Source organism: Sturnira hondurensis, unplaced genomic scaffold (assembly GCF_014824575.4).
Source record: "Sturnira hondurensis isolate 20B ecotype Veracruz unplaced genomic scaffold, ASM1482457v3 Scaffold0004152, whole genome shotgun sequence".
Lineage (NCBI taxonomy): Eukaryota > Metazoa > Chordata > Mammalia > Chiroptera > Phyllostomidae > Sturnira > Sturnira hondurensis.
Genome location: NW_028076783.1, coordinates 8,195,525 through 8,221,752, shown reverse-complemented (window position 1 = coordinate 8,221,752; position 26,228 = coordinate 8,195,525). Strand labels below are relative to the sequence as shown.

At 35.8% G+C, this 26,228-nt stretch overlaps 1 protein-coding gene across 1 annotated transcript in view; it reads left to right on the top strand.

Annotated features, from left to right (window-relative positions):
• SPINK5 (serine peptidase inhibitor Kazal type 5) overlaps positions 1-26,228 on the top strand; it is an 83,228-nt gene that overhangs the window by 17,131 nt on the left and 39,869 nt on the right. Inside the window, exons 3-10 of the mRNA XM_037044981.1 lie at positions 97-122; positions 5,014-5,141; positions 6,776-6,848; positions 16,713-16,840; positions 19,766-19,829; positions 20,593-20,720; positions 22,367-22,433; positions 25,328-25,455. Coding sequence (XP_036900876.1) covers positions 97-122; positions 5,014-5,141; positions 6,776-6,848; positions 16,713-16,840; positions 19,766-19,829; positions 20,593-20,720; positions 22,367-22,433; positions 25,328-25,455 — 742 coding nt within the window. The remainder of the gene's footprint in view (positions 1-96; positions 123-5,013; positions 5,142-6,775; positions 6,849-16,712; positions 16,841-19,765; positions 19,830-20,592; positions 20,721-22,366; positions 22,434-25,327; positions 25,456-26,228) is intronic.

Below are 26,228 nucleotides of genomic sequence, written 5' to 3'. Positions count from 1 at the left end.
AAGTAAATAAGGCACTGCACAGAGTGGATTATTTGTTCTATTTATTAAATATTTTATATTCCCTGAACTTTGTTGTTTGCATTTTTTTTATCACAGATGCTGCCAGTGAGGAAGAAAATCAGGTTAGTCCTGCTTTTTCTGTTCATTGAATACATTCCAAGATCTCTAAAGAAAAATGGTTTATGGTTAGCACCTTAATGTTAGTATTGATAGTATCATGTTATACAGATAGGTACTAACAGCTTTTCTGAAAACGTAAAAACTGGTCTTTGTGAATCAAGGCATGAATCTCAGACACACATATATCAATGCATTAATAATAATGGGTGTGAGGAAGAGGCAATCTGCCATGTTAGAGGAATGCTTTAAATAATTCCACAAATAGACAAACCTGTGAATTAGTATTATTTTGTTTAACAGCTGAAAAAGTCATGACACACACAAGAAGCAGAAAGAAGTTTTTTGTGATCATTATGTTAAAAGGGGTTGGCTGTATCTTGTATATTGTCAGTCCATGTACTTCATTCAATAAATATTTATTGAGCATCTATTATGTCTCAGACCTTGTTTGAGATGCTGGAGATATTCACAAGTAAAAAATGCATATGTAGACAAGAACCTGCTGTCATGGAGCTTACATCTTAGTGGAGCAAAACAGACTAATTATTAAATTAGTAAAAACATATAGCACATTAAGCAATGATTAGTGTTAGGAGAAAAATAGAAGAGGTTAGAAGATAGGCCTTTCTGGGTATGTAGGGGGTATCAGTGCCTCCTGGGATAGTCAGGTGAGTGCTCCCTGAAGCCAGCATGAGAACAAGGATCTGAAGTTGAGGAGGGAGTGAACATATTTGCAATTTTCAGCAGACCAGGCAGAGGCTCTGACTCAGGAGGTTGCTGTACTACTTCTTTCTTAGAGGCTCTTTGTTTCAGAGATAAAAGAATCATTTTCTATAGAAGTTAATTATTTTATCTATCTGGAAAATAAAGTTAAAGGGCCAGTTACTCACACACACACACACACACACACACACACACACACACAATTATGCCATTAATTCAGGGCTTAAAAACAGTGGTACGTTATGTATACAGCAGATACCTGCTATGTTTCAAAGAAAGCCACGAACAATAAAACAGTAAAGGGACTCTTTTCTACAGTGAATCTATTAGAACCATGATAAAAATACTCTCTTGCTGTATTTTATTAGAACACTTTTTTCAAAAAAATTTTCTTACAGGAATGGTCTAGAGAGTTTCATTATGGTCTCTGTTACTTCATCTCAGTTTGCTGATGGAAGAGAAGAGCAGAAACCTCTATGATATAAATAGCATAGTGTGGTGGAATAGGAAGAAAAGGCTGGGTTTGGGGGAGTCAAGGAGCATGCTCAATAGGATGTTGTATACTGGTGAAAAGAAGGGTCTTGTGTAAACCTCATTGTTCACTGAGGCCATAATCTCTTTCAGAGTCTGTGACAATGGGTGGTGATTTCTGGTGGATATATCAAAATTCTGCATTGACGGTTTTTATGCCATTAAACTCTATTCCACTGAGCAATGTAAAAACCTAAATTTAGCCCCCTCTTATGTTGGCATAAGCAAGAAGAACACCAAGAAGTAATTATTTCTCTGGAGGTATTTCTGATCACAGCCCTTGGACATTTTGTCAGAAACAAAAACTGTTGATTGGGTCTTTCTTATGGAGCTGGAAGTTTTATTTTCTAAACTCAGTCAGTAGCTGGTTGAAAGTTAACAAACATGAGCCAGAACAGCACTGAGGTTAGTACCTGCAAGAACCTTTACTATTTGTCATCACAGGGGGTTACTCTGAAGCCCAAAGCAACCTTGTCAGTGCTTCTAACACAGAGAAGGAGCTATGCCAGCTCCCTGGGACATTTTATTATGATGTCTGGGGAGGGACAATGGGAGACAGAAAGCTATAACTCAGCCTGTGAAGGACACAGAAGAGGTTGGCCCTAGAGGGCTGCAGTTTTTCTAACATGTAGAAAAAACACAAAGAACAGCAACAGTAAGGAAATGAAAGGAACCCAAGCTTGGCAAGCAAAATATAACCAAAGACACTGAAATAGAGAACAGGCTGACAGTGACCAGAGGGGAGAGAGGAGGGAATTTCAGGGGAAATAAGGGAGGGATTTAGAGGAACCTATATAAAGGATACATGGACAACAACTGAGAAGGGTGGAAATGGGAGGGAGGGGGGAGGATGGGGGGTAGGATGGGATGGGAGTAATAGACAGAAAACTGTACTTGAAAAATAATTAAATAAAAAAATTGAAAAAAAAAAAAAAGAAAGGAACCCAAGCTTGGGAGTTACGAGGAAAGTGAGCAGCTGCTGGAAAGTCATCGGCCCATCTCTGGATGCCTTTTTGGTCTAGATCTGCTCCTGTTTTGAAACTCTCTCTAGTGTGGTAGCTGGGACCACATTACATTTTTCCCAGAGAAAAACTCAACTGTTGCTTTCAATTTTTACAGGCTTTTCCTGCTTCATAACTCAGTCTCATCTTAACTAATTAAACACTGTGAACAAGTTCCTTAACCTACTCTCTGGGTTGTGGTTGTCTGTTTATTAAAAAACAAAATGTGTCTGTAGGAGTTATAGGAGTCCTCTAAATGTGACATTGGAGATGTCCAGTTCAGGAATTATCCTGATTGATAATGTTCTTGTTCAGTCGACTGCTAAATACTGTTTAAAGCTTCATTCTTATGTTATGAATCTTTGTTTTAAGTATTTTCTTTAAGACCTGCCTCACAAGGGATGTATTTCTATGACAAAGACACCAGGCTCTTCTCTGATTCTATGACAAAGTTTCTATCTAGATTTTATAGAATCATTTATATCTGGCAAGCTAAGCAGTAACTTGTAATGTTGACATAAGATACTATAAAATTAGAGATGAGACACAGATCCAGAGAGGCCTGGTTGTCTTTATATTTTCAGAAATAATTATTGTGCTACTCAGATAAGATCACTGGGTAATAATAATAAACTTAGAGATATTTTAGTAGGTCGCGCTTCACAAAATTTCCCAAGGTTGATCTCTGATCTGACATTACTTAGTTACTTTTTTTTTTTAGCATTAACCATTCTGTAAGTGCTGCCTGTATGTTTAAGAGGCTAGGTTAGATATATCCTTACTCATTAGACAGTAAGCAACGTTTAGACAAGGATCCTTCTACTTACTGCTGTATCTATGGCACCTAGCAAAGTAATTTCTTAAGTGTTTTACTCATTGAATTATTAGTATGAAGATATAGGACATTGAATAGAATTCTACAATCAATCCTTTGGAAGAAGTTGTGTTTATCAGAGTTGAAGCAAAGACTTGATTTAATTTTATTCTAATAAAAGAATCTTGAAGCAAATTTTGGAGGGTTTTTTTTTTGAAAATCAAAATGAAACCAAACCCCCAAAAACTTAGATTTCAAAGACTTCCTCTAAAGGTTCAGTGGATTTGCAAAACTAATAGACAATATAATTCACTTTAAATAATAGAATAGGTTAAAATAAAGACAGTGGACAGAACTTTAAAAGTGAGAATTTTTCTTTTCATGAATTTATTAATTCATTATATTTTATTGAAGGACTCCTACATGTGACTCAGTCTTTTCTTAAGAGCTTAACATCAATGGTGCATTTGTATTACCTGGAAAAATATTATTCAAAATTATTTCCACATTCCTCCCTAAATTTGGGACAGTGATGTCACTGGCATTTAACAAAAAGCCAAAACCAAGTATAATGTTCCATGTCTCAAAGCATGTCATACAGAATAGTAAAATAGTAGTTTCAGAGAATATACCAAAAATTAAAATAAAAGAACAAATTAATGAAAGAAAAAGAGAAATGCTTAATCAAGTTTTGGGAAAATTGTGCAGTGTTTCCATAGATCCAATTTATTCGTGTTTCACCGGTCCAATCCCTGTGGTACTGACCATATTAGGCATGTTGGTGGTGATGGGGTGATAGTGGCTGCAGTGGTGGTTGGGGGGGGGGTGCTCTTCAAGAAAAAACCACCAATTTGGAAGTATGAAATGACAAAACCCCACCCAGGATGTGACTGTGAAGGGCCTGGAAACATAAGTTTCATTACCGTGTGAGTCGGTCCATTTCTGTTCATAAGACATCAGTGGACCTGAGGTTTATTTCAGAAAAGGAACGAGTCCAGAAATATGTGTTCCAAACATATGTAACCAGTGAGTCCTTTTAACTTTTTTAAAAAGTTAACTTTTTAACTTTTAACTTCAACTTTTAACTTTTTTTCCAACTATTTAACTCAACAACTGATAGCCTTTCTAGGAGCTGGTGTCTTGCAGCACCTCCTACAGGGTGCGTAGGGGCACATTACAGTTTCCAGCAGTCACTGCACTTCCTCTCTGTCCTCCAGCAGCCTTTCCAAGGCCTTTTCACAGCCCTTTGTGACCTGCTGTGTGCTAGGTATTTTACATGTGCCATCAGCATCTTCCAATAATACTGACTACAGCAACAAAAACAATAATAATAAAGAAGGAGGAAGAGGAGAGAAGAATTGACTTGTTTAATATCTATATGAGCCAGGCATTCTTTGAGGTCTTTTTACATACCTGTAATATGTCATTCTCAGAAAACATCCTCCATGAAGTGTGTATATTTATAACCCTTATTTTTATAGATAGGGTAAGTGAACCTTTGAGAAGTTAATTTGCTAAGGTTATTTGACTTGTAAATGTAAATGAAAACTCTGAAATACAAACAGAAGTCTTTTGATTCTGTGTGTCCTGTTCTTTCCACTTCACTAATTGATTTAGATGAATACTATTTAGGTAAATCTGCAATCTCCAATAGTCAATATAGAGTTACCAGTTTTTGTTTGTATTATTTGTAGCAAATGAGTGAATGTCTTCCATGTAAAGGGAGTTGTGCTTATTAAATAATATTTTCAAGGAAGTTCTTAGAGGTACAGTCTTGCTTTGATGAGGTTTCAGTAAATACAACTTTTTTCATCCTTCCCTTAGGAAGCATGCAATGAATATCGAATATTGATGAAAAATGGGAAGTTGTTCTGTCCCCAAGATAAGAAACTTCTGAAAAGCCGTGATGGAATATGGTTCCTCAACAGATGTGCCACATGCAAAATGATACTGTGAGTAATTTCTCTTCCCAGTGTTTGAGTTACCAGAGGATCTCTGAACCAGTAAATGTATTCTTTTAAATTTCCTGCTACATGTATCTTTCTAAACCAAAAGGCTTAAATAAAAATAGTTGGTAGATCACTCTGGCATCTCTCACCAGATAAGGTTGGAGAGACGCCATCCATCTGGAAAGATTTAATAATCACACAAGTAGTATTCCAAAACACCCAGAGGGCCCAGTGTTAACATTATGTAGAAAACTTGATATTCTTTTGAGGATGTAGTTCCAGTTTGAGTTTCCTGGCTCTGAAGAACTAACTTAAGGAGGAAAGTCAAATTTCTTGGGCCTGTTAAGACCTGACTCTGTTGTACCTTAGGGACCAAGAACAGCCTCTGGTCATGACTCCAAACCTTCCTGGTGGCAGCCAACCAATGGAAGAGTTTACATAGGATACACCCTGATCTGTGAGCTGCCGGTTCAGACTTTGGGATTAAGCTGGGATAAGATGGACTGAAAAGTTCATTGTACCTTGCAATCACCTGCAATTCAGAAAGAATTAGTATCCCAGAAGTTTACCCACATATATGCAATGCTTCCTAACTTGATTTCTTTCTTTCCAGTGACACCTCAAAAGTGGAAGATGCCTTGAGTTATCAATTACAAAACCTGAGGTCAAAGTGTCCTAACTTGTTTTTTGAGCAGGGAAATCGTTCTCAATTACCGACCAACATCAAAACTTCAACCCTGGCACCAAGCCAATACTAAGCTTACCCATTTGAGATGATAATGTGAAAACCAGCTTTTTAAATTCTAGGCTGGTATATGGCAGGGGAGTTAAATTGACATAGTCAGTAATACTGGCCTCATGAAGCTCTGATCACATGTGCTGCTTCTAGTAAGACTGTGGGAAGATGCAGGAAGACAGGGCAAGATTTCAGGTAGGGTGAGGCCCAGGGAAGGCTGAAGAATCCTTTCTTATTCTCTTGAAAGCTGTATCATTTACTATAATGTTTCCTTGTTGTTTCACAGCATTTTAATAGTAGACTGAAACTATGAAATAATAAATTTACTGAAAACTAATTTAAAACAAAAGTAAAATGCCTTAAGACACATAAGGCAATTTATTACTTTGAAGTCACTCACTGGATTATTATTTTTATTACCTATGTAAATTATATTGAAATAACCCTTTTTTAACCTGGAAAGAAGAAGACTGTATGAGGCATCAAAACTATCTTTAGATGGCTAAATTTGCCTGTGGGTCCTCAGAGGTTGAAACCAGTAGAAAACAGGAAGGTGGATTTGGGTTCAGTGTTAATAGGGCCTTTCAAAGAGAGCAATCCAACAATGGTACAGATGCCTTTCAAGTGGGTGACCACCTGGATGTGGAAAGTATTTAAGGGGGGTAGTCTTGCTATGCAGTTAAAGGTAGAGATTCTCACGTCTAATAGGATCATGTTTGAAATATTCTTCAGTTCTGAGGAGAGCTGCACAGTACCTGTGCTTATTTCTGGATGTATTTCCATTCTGACCCACCAGACTGGGCTAAGGAGAACAGTCAAAATTAAATTTACCATGTGTGCTGTTATCTCTAAAAGTTGAGCAAAGCATGTCTGAAGCATGTTAAACATTGCTCTCTTCCAGGGAAAAAGAAGCAGAAATCCAGAAAAAGGCTAGGCACTTAGCAAGAGCTACCAGGGCCACAGCCCCAGCAAAGGTGAGTGACTCTTTGGAGTCAATTTGCCATATTTACTTTTGAGATTATGTTTGACTCTACATAAAACTATTCATTTCCTAATTAGTAGGTCATACCTGTTGTGAAGTGAACTACTAAGAAGGGAGGGAGCATGGCTTAGTTCATGGGTGGGCTAAATATCCGGTACAGCTAGTCTGTAGGCCCAGCCCATGACCCAACTCTCTGAAGACATTTTGGGCCCTGACAGAAGCTAAGAGGTAAAGTAGGTGTAATGTCTGCCTTCCATGGTCCTTTCTCATTCCTTCTGGCCTGTATTGGCTCCAATACGAGCCTTCACTGGACCATACAACTAATTTCAAATCTCAGAGGTCTTACTTGTGGTCTCTGTCACTTGGACCATTTAATGTATCTCTCAGTCTTGTTTGTTCCATCTGTGAAATGGAATGTGGATCAAATGAGAAAACAAGTTTTAGAAGCCAGCTACAGTGTTTAACATGTGTTAGCAGGCCTTGGACTCACATTATTTCTTTTTTCTTTTACTTCCTATTGCCTACATTTTCTGATATCTGGAGAGTTCTCCTAATTTAACCAGAGTCGCTTGTTTTCATCTATTTTTCAGATTGGGATTTAGGCTAATATTTATTTGAGAAAAGTGTTCTGTGCTAAAAACATTTTTAAATTAAAAAATGACATAAAATGGAAGAATCTGCGCAAATTCAACCTAACATACAACCATTTCAATTTATGAATATTTTTATTTATACAAAAAATAGCAATTTTAGGTCCAGATGTGAGAAAATTTGTAGCTTACAATGTCTCACAATAAATTATTGAAAAAGCTGTGCTCGTCACCAGGTAAACTACTCACGTCACTCTCTGGCTTCTTCTCCAGTGTCTTATTTGTCTTCTTCCTTTCCAGTCTCTAACGAATAATTAGAATGATCAGTTGTGGCAGACACACCCAACTTACTGTAACATCCTTGGTATCATCAATCTACCATCTTCCTTGTCAATGTTACTTAGGCATGCCTGAGAACCTCAGCCTCTGCTGAAAATCTAGTCAATCAAATTTTTTGCGAGGGCTCACCTAGTTTCACTTTTCAAACAATAACACAGTCACCCCTCAATTAGTCAATTTAAAAATTCTTTATCTGAGCAAAAGAAACCTGCTTCCATGTTCTCCAACATCTGTGGGGGGCAGGAAATTTTACTAGTAACTTCCAAATCTGCCTTTCTTTGTCCATTTAAACAGTGGCTCATGCTGTAAGATTATTTTTATCACTCCTCTTCCTTTTCTCTTTATGAAAAACTGAAAAATCTATGGTGTTTAAAAATGTAAAATATAAGCAATGACAAAAAATGAAATACGTACATATCCCAATCTTAACAAACCTGCTATTTAAAAAAATATTACTAGTCAATTGTTTTCATATGTGGACATACACTTACTGAATTTTACTCAAATAGGGTTTTTGACAAATAAAATTACACAACTTTTAAGAATGTTAACATTTTATGCCTGAGTTAGAATTTTTACCTCTCAGTAAAGTTTTTTAAATATTTTATTTATTTATCTTTAGAGGGGAAGGGAAGGAGAGAAGGAGAGAAATATCAATGTATGGTTGCCTCTTGTGAGTCACCTACTGGGAACTGGCCTGCAACCCAGGCATGTGCCCTGACTGGGAATCGAACCGCGATCGTGTGGTTCGCAGGCCCACGCTCAATCCACTGAGCTACACCAGCCAGGGCTCTCAGTAAAGTTTTACAGTTACATATTTTGCTTCCTAGGAGACTACTTAAAAATTCAGACAATAAATGTTTGGCCAATGGCCTTCCAGGTAATTTGTTTAGTTTTTTCTTGTCTATGTTTGAATAGATTCATGCAAGTATACTGTTTTTCTTTCTGGTATATTTCTCTCCACTCTAAAAGAGAAAAATCTACCTGTTTTTTCTGTTTAGATTCCTCCCACCGAAACTTAATGCTGACACTCTCAGAATAAGGTGCTTTGCTTATTCAAGTATTCCCCTTCTACAGACATCCTCTCACACCATCAGTTTCTTCTTCACTAGTGTGTCATTCTGTCACCTTCCAACTCTCACATCCAATCTATTAATAAGTGTTGTTGGCAGTCTCTAAAGTATTTTACCCCAAATTTGACTTCTTTCACTGTTTTCATTTCTATCACCCCAGTCTTGTAGATGGAGAGAAGAATGACAGCAGGGGGGGAGTTGAGGGAGGTGAGGAGATGGAGGGACTGAGCAAATAGGAAAAAGGACTCATGGACAAGGACAACAGAGTGGTGATCACTAGGGGGTGGGGGAGTATAAGGGGACTAAATGGTAATGAAAAAAATACAATAAAGATTAAATTAAAAACTAATTTCTAACCTCTAATGTATTTGGTTCATGTAGAGACTTGTTTTTTAATTCATTGATTCATTCAGTGTTTCTCATTGATTTCCACTGCCAACTTGGTAGGATATTAAGTTTATATGTGTATATGTGTGTTTCTGAGTTCTCTATTCCCTTCAGATTAGTTTATTACTTTGATAACTAATAAGACAAGTTTCATTTCTTAGTTCATCATGTTCTAATTTGATTTACTTATGCATAGATTGTCTTTTCATATAGTTATTAGAAATTTTTAAAATTAATGAGTTTATGAAACATCCAAATTGAGTTTAGGAACTTAATGTGATTAAGGATACAAAGAATTTATAAATTAATTTGAGTAAAATTCACTTTTTACAATATTAACTTGCCCAGATCAGGAGTACAGCATACTATCTCATTAATTTCTATAATTTCTGTGCATTTTATAAAATTTATAAGGTATTCTCCTCTAATTTTTATAATTTTCCTAGTATATAGAAAGGTAAATATATTGCTATTTTGATTAAGATTTTGTTTTCTATGACATTTCTATCTGGTTATTGTTGTTATAGGAAAATTCTAATGGTTTCTATAGATTGATCTTATATTGAACAACTTCTTGATACCTTCTGTAAATTCTGCTAACTTATTTGTTTATTCTTCTGGTATTTTTTTGGTAGTTGATCACATTTTCTGCATAGAATAGGAGATAATAAGTATTTGATAACTTCCATTTCAATCTTATTACTTCTTTATTTTTTTCCTTTTTATTATTGGCCAGGATCTAGTGTTCACTAGTTAGACAGTAGTGATGATAATGAACATCAAACTGCTCTCTTCCCCTTCTAAAAAGGGAATACATCTAACCTTTCTCCATTATATATAATGCTTACTATAGCAGTTTTTTATATAAACTATAGCAAGATGTGGAAGTTACCTTCTGTTCTTAATCTTCTAAATATTGAAATAATTTTTGGATTTTTTAAGTCTACTAATGTAATGAATTTCTTGATACATTCGCTAATGTTGAACTATTTTGGTGTTCTGAGGGAAAATCATACTTAACCATAGTACTATATTTTGCTGTGTCTAATGCACACTTTTTTGCCCAAATTTTTGAGAGAAAAATAAAAATGTGTATTATACATGGGTAGTAGTAATTTTGTTTCTATATAAATGTTTTTAATTCTTTTATTTATGCTTATGTGTTAAAAGGGTAACTCTAGAAAGCAAAAACAATATCCACATGCAAAATAATATCCTATAATATGATAATCATTTCATTTCTAAATAAATAAAACATTGAATTAAAACACTAAAAGGATTTTTTCCTGAAAGTTTGGGCCAAAAATGTAGGTGTGCACTATACACAGCAGTGCATTATACACAACAAAATATGATACATTTTTCAATGTGTTGTTGAATTTGGATAGTTAATATTTATTTAGAAAATTTGAAACTATTTTTATAAGTAAAATGAGCCTATATTTTTCTCTTTGAAATTATTCTAATGTGGTTTAGGAATCAACACACAGTTGTGACCCTGAGTGGTCACATTGTAGACTATGGCTGAATAAAGAGATCAGCAAATCTTTTCCAAAAATGCAACTGTAATCTAAACAAATTGACCAAACCAATCATTATTACAACTCTGGAAATTGATGAGCAGCCTATGTCCATCCGACAAGCACTTATCCTTGAAAAACTGCTAAAGTTTGAATTAGCAGAGTGGGAGTCTGTGATCTTCTTGCTGAAGGGATGCATCTTACCTCTGTTGCTTCCTTGTTGTAGAGGGCTAACCAAAGCAGGACAGGCTATGGGGGTCAGCAACTGCAATGCCATTGTTGAAAGGAGCTTAAGGTAGCAGGCAACTTACACTCAGAGATGTTTTCGGTGGAAGCAGGATCTTCACTGAGAGTAAGCAGAATGGCCTGAGGTCCGCAGCATAATTAGGACAAACTTATTTCTGGCTGAGTTTTCCACATGTTGGCAGCAGCGAGCGAAGAGAGACCAACCAATTCACACAGTCCTGGTTTACCATAGGCTGTGCACAAGCACTTGCACATGTACACACACACAAATCCCAAGAGAAAACAAATGCTGGAGTAGATGTAAAAATGGCCTGATCTTTGGATGCCCTCCCCAATGTACACAGGCCTGTCTGCAGAGGGTAAAAGCCCACTAGATTGAGGTGTTTGAGCACAAACTGTATCCACTCATTGGATTATCACAAGTTATACAGATACAAGGAAAAAAACTAGAAATCCATGCTTTAAAAAACTATAAATATTTTTAGCAGATACATCAACAGCTGCAAGCTATGAGACAAGAAGTCACAGACTTAGCCAAAAGATAACAAACAAAAATGAAAGAGCAAAAATAATCTTTACAGTAAAACCAAAATCCTGAATCACTACAATATATTATCCAAAAAGTCTGATTTTCAAAATAAAATATGAAAGATGCAAGTAATAGGGATATATTTTTCTTGCTCCATACTCAGGAGCAAGAAAAAAAGGTTAATAGAAACTGAGTTGTCTCCAGGTGTTAAATTTGGCAGACATACTGGAAGCAGCTATTTAAAAAGTGTTCAAATACTCAAGAGACCCAAATTTGAAGAATCCTTAAAATTTTAACAGCAGTGAATAAATAAATAGATTCTTCAGTGAAAAAAATATATATCTGGATTATAACAATGGTTCTAACAATAATCTAAGACCTATGGATTTCAGCTAAAGCAGTGTACAAATATGTATACAGTCATACCTCAGTGCTCATCAGCTTCAGAACTCATCAAACCCAGTACTCATGTCATTTTGCCAAGAAAAAATGTTTCAGCATTTGTACTTGCTAGAACTTGTATGAGTCATGACACCACCCCACAAGAGAAAATGCTTCATCATTCATCACTTGTTGCTTACTCACCCGTCATCAGTTTTGGCACTCATCATGAGTTCCAGAACGAATTAACAGTGAATACCGAGGTACCACTGTATATCAGGTTGTAAATTCTGGAGTTGAAGAGAACAATAACTCAAATGAAATACTTAGTGGAGAGCTCAAAAGCAGCTTTGAGGTTGCATAAAAACAAATTAGTACATGTATAGAAAGATCAAAGTTAACAGTGAAGTACAAAGAGAAAAAATACTGATGAAAAACAGTCACAGAGTTCTTGAGAAAACAACAAGCCTGACAATACAAATAGAAATACAGCAGAAATATTAGAAATACAACAGAGAGAAAAATAGATAATTTATTTGAAGAAATAATGACCTAAAATGTGTCAAAATGGAAGGAAAAAAATAACCCTTAACATTCAAGAATTTCTATAAGTCCCAAACAGGATAAATACAGGGAGATTCATATCTAAAACCATCATGATCAAAATGTTGAAAGCAAGAAAACATTTTTAAAGTGACAAAATACAGCTGACATTTTATATACAGGTTACAGTTAGTGACTGGCTTCTCTAAAACAATGAAAGCTGGAAGGCAAGGGATGATGTGTTCATTAAAGCACTGAAAGCAAAGAGTGTTGACCAACATTCTCTATCTACCAACATTGTTCTACAAAAATTAAGGCAAAAGAAAGATATCCCTATGTCACTGAAATATGAGAGAATTTGTTGGTACAGACCTGCTTTACAAATAATATAATTAGCTCTTTCTGTACTACCAACAGAAAGAGAAGCATCAGAATTGGTAAATATATGGGTCAATAGGGAGTACTCTATAAAATTATTTTTCTTGCTTTCACCTAGGTTCTTTTAAAAATATGATACAGTATAAAGCAACAATTATAGTGCTGTTTGATTGAGTGTGTAGTGATAATACATATGGTAACTATAGTGCAAGGGGGAGGAAATAGAGCTTTACCAGGGCCAAGTTTCTGTATTTTATCAGAATTTACGATTAATCGGTAGTAAACTGATAAATTAGGATGTATATTGTAGTCACTAAAGTAACTACTAAGAAAAAGACATGTAATAAATATATAAAATATAAGAAAGAATTTAAAAGACACATTAGAAATATTTAACCCAAAAGAAGACAGTAGTGGAAGAATGGAGGAATAAAAAGGATAAAAGCATATTGAAAACAAGTAGAAACAGCAATGTAAATACAACCACATCAATAATTATGTTCATTGTAAATGATTTAAACATCCAATGGAAAGGCAGAGATTGTTATATGATTATTAAGCAACTGTAAACTGTCTCCAATAAATACTCCTTAAATTCGAAGACACAAAGAGGTTGGAAAGATCAAAGGGTGATACCATGCCAATATAAGGGAGTGGGATTTGCATTACTACTATCTAATAAAATAGACATTAGCACGAAATAACATTAGAAACAATAGGGACATTTCATAATTTTGTATGTGTGAGTATTTCAGGAGATAAAACAGTTATAAACATATATGTACCTAAAGAAGCTCAAAAAGAAAAAATAGACAATTCAACAATAATGTTTAGCCCTGGCTGGTGTAGCTCAGTGGATTGAGCCCAGGCCTGTGAACCATAGGATCGCAGTTTGATTCCCAGTCAGGGCACATGCCTGGGTTGCAGGCCAGTTCCCAGCAGGGGACGCACGAGAAGCAACCATACATTGATATTTCTCTCCTTCTCTCCTTCCTTTCCCCTCTAAGGATAAATAAATAAAATCTTTAAAAAAATGTTTAGAAGTTTTAATACTCTACTCTCATAAATTGATAAACAACTAGGCAAAATATCATCAAATGCATGGAATACTTGAGCAACACTAATAATGAACTCAACCTAAACTGAAATATATGACATGTTCCCCCAGTGATTGCAGAGGTGCATTTTTTCAAGCAACAGTGGAAGGAAAAACTAGTTTTTCTTTATGTCTTCCATAAGAGTTTTATAATCTAATCTTCTAGTTCACAGAGTCATTATATGTTTGCATCTATCCTATTTTTATTCTTTATATTGGCTTATTTCATATCTAAATAGGAAGTATTCATATATAAATACTTCATAAGTACTTGAAGTATTTTTCACATCTAAAACTTTTACTTTTGTCTTCCTGTATAAACTTTTCCCGCTTCATATTGCAGGCATCTTCCCTTATCTCTCTAAAGTATAGTTATACTCTTGATAAATTATTTTTTATGTATTCCAGTAATTCTGTTTCAGTTGATACTGAATATTTTTCATATCACCATATTTTATGATGTTTTCCTCCTTAGATATTCAGATATTTTTACTGCAATATTTCATAATGGCTTTAGTTTGTTTTGTTTTGTTCTTTTCTGCTAACATGAGTTAGATAATATGGAAGGTCAAGCATTTGTTGCTCTCCTGGTGAGTGTAAGTAAGGAAAAGGGTAGGCCCACAGCTGAAGATTCTGGAACCAGTGTTGCACAATCCAGTTCACCACCATTCCACCAGATCAGGAATCTGTCTGCAAGCTTTCAGAAATCATTAGGAAGTGGTCTTCTCTGTAGGCTGTGATCCACCAGCCCTCGGGGCTTGGAGGAGGAGGAGGTGGAGTCATAAATGCTTGCACCTGTTCTCATCACCTCCCAGCTGGGCTTTGCTCTGCTATCATCATTCTCCTAACACCTGTGACCTGGTAGGCTGCTGTTGATGTTCCGAGGGAGGGAGACAGCAGTGATCATGGAAGAGTATGATTTTGACTCATATTGCTGATGCTTCCCTTGTTTCAACAGAAATCAACAGAAATGATTTTTGAGAGAAAACCAGCAGCTCCCCTGCTGTTCCCTTATACTCCAGACATGCTTGCTTCTTTCTGCCCATTGAACAGAACAATCTAGTTCCTATCACAACCCCTTTGCAATGGTAGTTCTCTATGCCTAGAGAGTCCATCCCTCAGATCTTTAAAGGCTGGCTCCTTCTCATTGATCTCATGTCACCACAAATATCACCACTGCAGGGAGATCTTTCTTGACATTGTATTTAAAATAGCTACTCTTCTACCTACTTTACAGTGTTCAGTTTATTTTATTTATTATTAAAATAAAATAGCACTTATTTTAATTTAAAATTATTTGTATTTGTTCCCTATCTCTTCCCTTTAGGAGGTAAGTTTCCTAGAGGATGTATTTGTTTTGTTTTGGTTTGGTTTTGGCTGTGCCAGTGTGACCTCTAGTGGAATTGTGTAAAGGCTTTGAAGGAATCAGTGAAAAATGAAAGTGAATGATAGTGAATCAGTGAATGAATGAAAATAACTTCTTCTTTTCACTCCATTTTTTACACCTTATGACATGAATAGTGGGATATGTTCTCTAGCTTTTCTTTTCTATTGTAATTTTTTTCCCTTTTCATTGGCTTCTAGGAATGTTTCTCAATGTAACCTTCTGTTTAACAAATTTATTATATACTTGTATTCATTCTAGTTTTATTATTTATGTTGTATGGCACACATGGTCATGTATTTTAAATGTTTCAAATCCATAACTAAAATGTTTTTATGATGATAATGACATAAAAACTTTTACTCTGCAATGTGACATCATTAAAAAGCCTCCAGTTTTATTATCTGCTTTTAGATAGAAAGTAAATTTATCTCTTTATCTTTTCTAAGTTAGCTTATGTTACAATAGTGAGTTGCCAAATAATGTTTCATAACTATTCATTTGGTCTTCAACATAAATCTGTAATGTGAATAGGGCCTCAATTCCATTTTTCAGGTAAGGAAAGTAAAATTCAAAGAGGTGAAGTAAGTGGGTGGCTGATCTGAGATTTAAATGCTGATCTTTGGTTACTACTCAGTGTAGTTGTTTTTGTCACCATTTAGATTTGCTCCTAAGTCCATGTCATATCATCATGATTTAGGGATTTCTCTCATTGTTCCTAAAAAGTAATTAGTTTTATTGGCTTGATTATCAGTAGAGAAAACAACAGTGGCAAGAAAAAATAATAACAATCAATGGTTACAATGTACTAGGCTCAGTTTTAAATACTGTACATGTATTAATATATTTAAATCTCTTTATAATCATGAGAATTTGCTATCCATTTTGCAAATGAGGATACTAAAGCACAGAGGGGTTAAGTAACTTTTCCAAACCACACAGCCATTAAGTGGCAGAGTTAGAACTACAAACCTAGCAATCTGGCTCTTTATCACTGCCTTAATCTGAATAAGAGAAACTTTATTGCCACTTGTGGTTTATAGAGAGCTTTCAAATCTCTTATCTGCAGCGCCACTGTAAAACGGCAAGCAGGATTTGGTAGTCAAAGACTCCAGTCAGTGCTCAGTTTCATAAAGGTGATTTGGTCTGTCTACCACAGACAGTAAGCAGTGGAAATGATACTGAAACCGTACTTCTGAAATCCAATTATATTGCTGTTCTTGAATCATATTTTACTATCTATTATTTGATTAGCTCATGATGGTCTCCTTCATATGTTTTTCTTCTCAAGTGAGTTATATTGTTGTGAGCTTAAAACTAACCTAGTTATGCAACTAAGGAATGTTTTATCTCTTCATATTTTGATGTTCTTTGATCATGTCTCTTGCAGTTGAATTGCACTGATTTCAGGAAAGGAGAAGGAGATGGGGACTTTATCTGCCCCCTTGAGAATGCAGCTGTTTGTGGCACAGATGGGAAAACATACAGAAGCAGGTGCGACCTGTGTGCTGAGAACATGTGAGTATTCTCCAAAGCAGGCTTTCTCCCTGAAGCCTGTTCTCTGTATCACCACGTGACATTGTTTTTCCTCTGGTCTTTAACTATTCATTTTGTGGGAGCTAGTCATCTATAAATTATTAGGACCACTTCTTTTACTACATGTAAAGGAAAAAATATTTACAACACTTGTATTTTACAAAGCACTTTTGTGTGCTAATTATCAGATAGTTATTATTGTCTCTGTGAAGTACAGAGACATATATACACATATACATATATATATTTACCTATATATATGTACATGCACAAGCATATGTATACATAGAAACAATATATCACACACACTTATTTACTCATTTTCTATTTCTGAGTATATTGTTTCTCACAGAGAATTATTTAATCATCAACTTATATTATTATTTTTTAAATATAATTTTTATTTAATTCTTGTTCAAGTACAGCTTTCTGTCTTATATTCCCAACCCTGCCCGCCCCCCACCCCATGCTCCCAGCCTCCTTCCCCTTTCCACCCCCCACCCTTAGTTATTGTCCATGTGTCTTTTATACTTGTTCATATGGGTCCATTCCCTTTTCCCCTATGATTCTCTCCCCTCTCCCCTCTGGACCCTGACAGTCTGTTCCATATTTGAGTGTCATTGGTCGTATTTTGCTTGCTTGTTTGGTTTGTTTAGATTCCTGTTAACGGTGAGATCATATGGTATCTGTCTTTCACCGCCTGGCTTATTTCGCTCAGCATAATGCTTTCCAGTTCCATCCATGATGTCGCAATGGGTAGTAGTTCCTTCTTCCTTTCTGCAGCATAGAATTCCATTGTGTAAATGTACCATAGTTTTTTGATCCAGTCATTTACCAATGGGCATCTAGGTTGCTTCCAACTCTTGGCTATCGTAAATTGTGCTGCTATGAACATCGGGGTGCATAGGTTCTTTTGGATTGGTGCTTCACGGTTCTTAGGATATACTCCCAAGAGTGGAATTGGTGGGTCAAAAGGCACGTTCATTTTTAGTTTTCTCAGAAAATTCCATACTGTTTTCCATAGTGGTTGTACCAGTCTGCAATCCCACCAACAGTGAACTAGGGTCCCCTTTTCCCCACAACCTCTCCAGCACTTGTTGTTTGTTTCTTTGTTTATGATAGCCAATCTGACTGGTGTTAAGTGGTATCTCATTGTGGTTTTAATCTGCATCTCTCTGATAGCTAGTGATATCGAGCATCTTTTCATGTGTCTCTGGATCCTCTGTATGTCCTCCTTGGAGAAATGTCTGTTCAAGTCCTCTGCCCATTTTTTGATTGGGTTGCTTTTCTTCTTTGAGTGGAGTCGAGTGAGTTCTTTGTATATTTTGGAGATTAAACCCTTATCTGAGGTATCATTGGCAAATATGTTTTCCCAAGCTGTTGCTTCTCTTTTTATCTTGATACTGTTTTCCTTAGCCACGCAGAAGGTTTTAATTTTGATGAGATCCCATTTGTTTATTCTTTCCTTTATTCCCCCTTGCTCTAGGGGGTCATCAACTTATATTAAGTGCTCAGTATTTTATAGTATTAGAGTAGGTAATTGGGACTTTTAATATTGAACTTCTTCACATCTATTTAACCTTTTCCATATCACTGAAGTGTCTTGCTGTCCTATATTTTGTTCCCACTTGGTTCTTTCTCCACCCTCAATAGTAGGTTTGGTTATTGATTGTCTTCAACTAACAAGATAGCATACCTGCTTTGCAGGTTCTGACTTGTGACCTCAATCTTGAATTGTGTGCTCCTAGGTTGCTTGAATTGTGTGCAAGTATACAACCAACATCTGAGGCTTGTAAGGGATTTGATAAATATTCAGTCCTCAAGTTCCTGAAAGCCTTGTTTCTCCTCGTAATAAGAATCTCAACCAAAACACAAATGAATGAAATCACTCTGATCTCTTACATGACTCCATTTTTAGAAATACACTCTAAAATTATACCTTCAACTCTTACCAAGGCTTAAGATAAAGAAACAGAACATGAAAACAGACATGGGAAGAACATACAGGTGTTTATTGAACATACATTTTGTAACACTACTGCAAGTACACTGCACGTTTGGTTCCTACTGTGTCTTATGTGGGGAATCCTGTGACAGATTCTTTACATCTCTTGTTCCAGTGACAGTTTCTCTCTCCTGCCTTCTGGCTTACTTCTTCTACTGTACAGTGAGAGTCACACTGCTCATTGCATTTCTTTCTTGGCTCTGTCTATTAGAAGTCTCTGGAATTATATTAGAATTTAATTTTCTTGTTTTCCACAGCTGATAGTTTTATATAACTCCTTTACTTATCACTTTAATTACTTAGTGTTTACTTTTCTTATTTGTATTGTATTTTTATTGTTTTAAAAGACTTTATTTGTAAGCTGCCTTATCTTTATAGAAAGTATAGGAAGTATATCCTGCATTTATGGTTGGATGTTTTCAGATATGCTTTTAAAGTTCTATTTGACTGAATTAGATTAATTGTTAGGACTTTATATACTTTCTACAAAAACAAAATATTAGTTAGCATAACCCAAATGAAGAATGGTATAATAAGATGCTAGATAATATAAACTTAAATTTGTTTATTGAAACCAACAACAACATCAACAACAATAAAGTTCCTTGGGGACATCTAATATCTAGTTACAAGCTTTACTTTTCCCCACACTTCTGATTCTGATATGGATCCCTCTGGATATAGAGAAACAAATTCTGGAAATACCATTTACAGGTGTGAATGTTATTGGCCTATTAATGTCATTTTATTCCTTTCCTATGACTTTCCTTAGAAGAAATCAAGATTGTAACATGACACCTGTTTTCAAAAGCAAATAATCACAAAGCAATGAAGATAAGTTAACACTTGAATGATGAAAAGTTCTGTAATATTAAACTGCTGTGTCTAACTTTCAATTCCAGTAAAACCAGGTCTCAAATTGGCATAAAAAATGAAGGGGAATGTGAAAGCAGCAATCCAGTGCAGGTGAGGACAAATGTCAGAACTTTTAGCTCTACTTCATCTTTCTATGAAAAGACAGAGGGAAACAAGGAAGGAAGGAAGGGAGAGAAGGAGGGAGGGAGGGAGGGAGGGAGGGAGGGAGGGAGGGAGGGAAAGAAAGGGAAGAAAGGAAAATTAGTTAAAAGGAAACTACACCTGCAGGAGAAAGGTCATCCACTTTAGTCAGTACTCAAAATCCAAGCACTATCACTTGTGCAAATTACCTAACCATACTGTCCCAGATTTCCATATTTAAAAATGATTTGAATGAAATAGCTTCTTTTTACACTAAAATTCTGTGAGCCTGTGATGTTCAGGGAGGGAAATGAATGTCTCACTATGTCACACTAGACTTTTTCCTGCTGCATGATTTTCCTAAGTCAAGGTCTGGTGCCCTTTTAGTAGGCACCCGAGGTTACCTCCACCAAGACATTTAGCACATATTTTAAGTCTGTATCTATGTCACCCAGGAGATGGTGAGCAAGTCGAGGGCCAGAACAGTGTTCTACCTTAGTTCTAGCACACAGTGGGTTATCCATGTTTACTAATAAATGAATAAATAAGTAAATGAGTTCAATACTTAACTGTGAATTACACAATACTGAGCTACTTCTTCACATCCAAGACTGCTCTAGGTGGCTAGTATTCATTGGACAGAAAGGCACCAAGTTCTAGAAAATAATCTGAAAATAGTGTTGTGAATATTACAATCAAGCTGGCAAATGTCAAGTTTCTTTCTGTGCTCTAGGATGTCTGTAGTGCTTTCCGGCCTTATGTGAAGGATGGGAGACTTGGATGCACAAGGGAAAATGACCCAGTTCTTGGTCCCGATGGAAGGACACATGGCAATAAGTGCGCGATGTGTGCTGAGCTGTTGTGAGTATCAGGGTCCCCAGGCGGGCCAAGCAGCTGAGCCTGATGAGTATGCACTTGGTTGCTGTCCTACAAACCACTCCACAGAGAGAGACTGCTTTTCATCAGGGATGCAATTCTTTGTCTTCATAAGGTGAAGACAGAGTGGCTTTTCTCTTTTTAATTTGTATCCTCTGCTAAAGTTTCTTAAAAGGAGAAAATAAGGTGATTATGCGAGTTATTAAATTAAGGGCTATAATTTGTTTAATTACAATGACTTGAAAAGGCATGCTTTAAAATTTAAAAAGCACTTTCATATGGAATAACCTAGGTAGATCAGTTATTTGGCAGGCATTGCTTCATTTGGACATGTATAGAGACTTACTAAAATGACAGTCTAATTTATAATAATAATAATAATACCAATGTGGCTGAATTCATTATTAGCATTAAAAGTGAAATTAATGATAGGAAAGGACTGTTGGGTTAATCTTTCCCTGGGTGTCTGACATAGCTCCAGGCACTGAGAGCCAGGTGTGAATACAGTCCAATGAGTGTTTAATATTCTGGGTGTTAAACAAGATATAGATTCTTGCTACATGCCAGCAAGCCTTAAGTGCTCTATCTATATATATCACTGGGATCTTTAACACCTGGACAGAGAAAGAGTTACAGATTAATACACTTTACACCACCTTTAAAAATTACAGTACGCTATTGTAGAATTTAAGGGCATGTCTTATCAAGTTTACAAAACATTGATTACCACTGGTTTCTAGACTGGATGTCTGCCTAATTTCTACTTTTTTTAATCTAGAGGACATGTGCTTTTAGTGTTCAAACCTGCACTAATTCTGTGACTTTATTTCTTTTCATTCACTAGCCAAAAAAGGGAATTTGACTTCTTTAACTCATGGCTTATTTCTGTGTAGAACTAAGACAATAATGCAGGATGAGACTGGGATTGAATAATAGGTGATAGGAAAGGACTTAGAAACTCAGCTTCTTCTAGCTTTTATTAACAGTGATGTTTTTACATGAAGGCAAACAAATACTTTGCAAGATCTAAAAAGCTATTCCAAGGGTGTGGATGACAATATTTCAAATACTCAGTTTGGTTTCACCTGGGTCACAGCATTGTTTTAAAGCTCCTGGTTCTGCCAGTTGAAGGGAATTTTCCTGAGAATCTTCAGTTTGTCAATCAAAGAGCCACACCCACCCAGCTGTACAGAACAAAGCTTCTAATTGACCATCGGTGACTCAGTTTCACACCCTTCCTTATCTTTAGCAATTTCTGGTTCAGACATTCAAAACAGAGAAAAAAGGGCTTGTCTCACATAAACAGATCAGTTTAACAAGCTAGAGCAAAGGATAGGAAAGTGTTTAGCACAGAACCAGACACTGAAAATATGATTGATCCATAAACTGACCAACTATTTTCTTTTTTTTAAAATATTTTATTTATTTATTTTTAGAGAGTGGGGAGGGGAAGGAGAAAGAGTGGGAGAGAAACATCAGTGTGTGGTTGCTTCTCATGTGTCCCCTACTGAGGGCCTGGCCTGCAACCCAGGAATGTGCCAGAATCGAACCAGCAACCCTTTACTTCACAGGCCTGTGCTCAATCCACTGAGCTACACCAGCCAGAACCCAACTGTTTTCTTTCTTAACAGCTTAAAGGAAGCTGAAGAAAATAGTAAGCGACAGGATGAAATCAGAACTCGTCGAAGTGCTAAAGAGGTAAATTACCCACCAACACAATTTGGTTCTTGTGGCTACAAATATTAATAAACATACACTTGAATGTTTGAGGTAATTTAATAATGTCTTTGTCTTCCATTATCACATTGAATTCTTTCTCTTAATTTCACAATTCCCCAAGTTGATGATTCCTACCATATTAATCATTAAATTTATTTTTAAAACAGCATTTCCCACCTAAAGCTCAAAATATAAAAATTTCCCCTTTGCTTAAAAAAATGTAAGTTGGAAAGTTTATGCAAATTAAATTATGCTTAATTTCCACCAGACTCTCTCTGGCTTAGTGTAAATTAATATTGCTTTGAAGAAATTATAAAAAATGCAACATAATAATATAATATAAATTAGATTGAAATAATTTAAAAAATAATTCTAGAGTCTTTTGAACACTACATCTACTGGTATATTTTATGTATAATCTCATTGACAGAAGTTGGAATTATTCATTTTTCCATTATGGTTATTATGTATAGTAAAGTCTATATTGATCAAGGTCTTGCTTCTGTTAAATGAAAATCTCACACAAATGTTGAGATTGGGGTTTTAAAAATACAATTAAAATTAAGTTTTGAAAAAATTTTAGATGGTTTAATTTTTCCACCCAGCATGAAAATATTATTTATTTTGTTAGTAGAATAGGCATTGTAGGTAATGTAGCCTGGATTTCTTAAATCACCAAGGTTATGAAAGCTGCTTTCAATAACAGTGATAGCAGTTCTTTTGCCAAATAACCAATTTTTGTTGAGAAGTCAGAACACCTCAGTTTTATTTATCCTTAGTCCTGTCATGCTTTGGGTGTGTGAAACTGTGGAAGTCACCTCTTTTCTCTGGGCCTCAACTTTCTTCTTAGCAAAATGAGGATGTTGGATAAATGAGTTAAGTTCTGCTCTCCTGTCGGGTTGGGATTCTACGTTCTGCTCCTTTTTGTGCTAATACAAGTACACTATTTTTGTGGATTTTAGGGCACAGGTTTTCTTAAGAGAGACACATGTCCAGTTTATAGTGGTCAAGCAGTGACCTTGCACTTCATAATGCTGCTCAATGAAGCAGATTTCCCACCCTGTAGGGGGTATTCAGTGTTTTATTTAAAAAACAGGAAGCATTCAGAGTTGTCAATTATTTGTTCAACACTCAGTGAAATTTGAACCTCAGTTCTTTAGTGGTGATTGTTAAATTTCAGTCGAAAACCTTGGGCCATTTTGTGATAGTCAGCACTGTGTTACTCCATTGGCACAGAGTTCTTCTCCCTTGTCTTTAATCACATCTCAGCTGCTTTTCCCTCATCCGGGCTGTGGCTAGTGTCATTGCTTTGGTGGGGTCATTGGACGTGATCATCTTGAATAGGACTGCTTTACCTGGATGGCTCAGTAGCTGCCCCATAATTAAGCTGTCAATGAGTTGCTCACAAAAGTATTTCTTCAGAATTTCCTTGGATGAATCACAACTTATAAACTGAAATTATCATTGTTTCTCTTATGGGAACCATTGAGCATTAATTTTTCCTACCATGTCATCACTATCAGGTGACTGTCTTCTGTGTCTGTATTCCTAGATTGTTACAACCAGGGAGTTTGGAACACACACATGACTCTTCCAAAACTAAATCTCTTCTTATTAGGAGGTCATTAGGGTTCTCTGTTAAAGTGTCCTAATCAAACATATGTCATTAAAAAAATCAGAGAATTCAAGATCTAGAAAAGGTCCTAACAAGTACCTGTTCCAAAAACCTCCTTGTGTAGGTGATAAGATGGGCTTTTCAAAGGTGGCAGGTGGGACTTTGCTGTGGACTCCCAGCGAGTTTGAAGCACAATTTAGCTGCCCAGGTCTTCTTCTGACTCCAAACCACACTCTTGATGTTCATGTTTTCTTGGCTAACTGGGAAGATGAAGGTCACAGGGTTGAAGGCAAGATTAAAGGGAAGTATTTGGGGGTAGATTATATTACAGTAAAATATGTCATCACAAAATATGTTTATTGACACAGATTTCCAACTCTAGAGTAATTTGGAATATGTGCATGTATGCATGTGTGTGTAAATTTAGCTCACATCAAATAGAGTTTTCAACACAAAAAGAAAAACCTGAAAGTACTATACCAAGGCATCAAGAAATCTGGGTACAAACCTCTCAGACTGTGAGGGGGAAGTCACAACCTTGTTAAGTTGCTGTAAGTAAATATTCATCTTGATGTTCTACCTCTCTGAGTTAAGGAGTGAATGAAAATTAGATTCACTCTCTCTGAGGTGTCCACCTACCATCATACTAGAAGTTGATATCTATGAAGGAGGCAGAATTCATAAATATGATGTACAGGTCCATGGAGAAAACAAATTAAAGTGAGCATAATGCTGTTGGATAGCAGCGTATTTTTTCCTTGCCAACTAGTTTGGATTGTTTTTGACTTGATCCATATTAAGGATCATGTAAGTATCTCATCTCACACATTCTACAGTCTGCACATGAGCAACTTTTTTTTCTTGTCTGCTTCATTTTGTTGGAACTCCATGAAAGATCTTATTTTTTTCCTTAAAAAAAGAAAAAAAAGATTTGCTTAAAAATTTTGTTTTTTTTCTTTTTATTATCTTTTCCCATAGATTTGAAAGTTAATAAGTACTATCTACTTTTAGAAAATACTTTCTCTACCTTATTCTGTCTAAGGTTCTTTTACCTTTTAATAAATATACCACCTTGCAGATATAGGTACTGAGTAATTTCACAATGTAATTACTATTTCTTACTAATTCTCATTAACATGTTATATGTTACCTTTGAGTAACTTTGAGTCCTAGCACTCTTTGACTGTGAACCCTTGGTGTACATAGTGTGTATTAAAATGAAGAAAAGTGTTCAATGTAATTACTTGTCTTTTTAAAGGATCTTTGCAAGGAATATGAAAACCAAGTGAGGAATGGCAGACTTTTTTGCACACGGGAGAGTGACCCCATCCGTGGCCCTGATGGCAGAATCCATGGCAACAAATGTGCCCTGTGTGCTGAAATTTTGTAAGTAGATATGTGTTTTCTTTGGAGTGACTCAGAAGGTGAAGTGGAGATCAGTTGGAATGATGAGTAAAAACAGTGTTGAGGTGAAGAATTGTTACTCAGAATTTTTGTACAGGTTTCATGTTCTCTACAAATCACAACACCACCTAGTAAGTAGATCTTAATGATGGGTGTCTATTTCTGAATACAAATGGATTCTATTTTCCATTTGGAAGACTGGATTACAAAACACTTCTTAACTCTTTCTCTCGTGAGTTGTGCAAGACTTTCTATAAGATAGTCATATTACAAAATGAGGGGAAATGCAGGTACCAAGACTTGGATTGTGCCCTTAAGTAATTATCCCATTGTGACAATCATCTTTCAGACCCTTGAACTCTCTAAGTGCTTTCTTTATGTTTTCCCATGAAAGTGTGTCAGCCATGGCCAGCTAATGTCTTCTCTTCTGTGGTCTGTATTTCATCATTATCCCGCCTTGGATAAGACCTCCTAAAATCCCTAACTGAAGTCTAATCCTTATAACTTAGTGATTTTATTTTATAATGATCATTGTAGTTGGTAACTGGATAATTATTTCTTGTTGACTATTAGTCTTCCCTATTGGGCTATAAGTTCTAAAAAGACAGGGTATGTGTTTGTTTTGTGTACTACTGTACTATATGCCCAGGGCCCAGGCTAATGCTTGCCAAACCATCATTACTAACTCAATTTTTAAATGAATGAATGAATGAATGAATGAATGAATATCCCTATTATCAGAAAACTTAAGATTA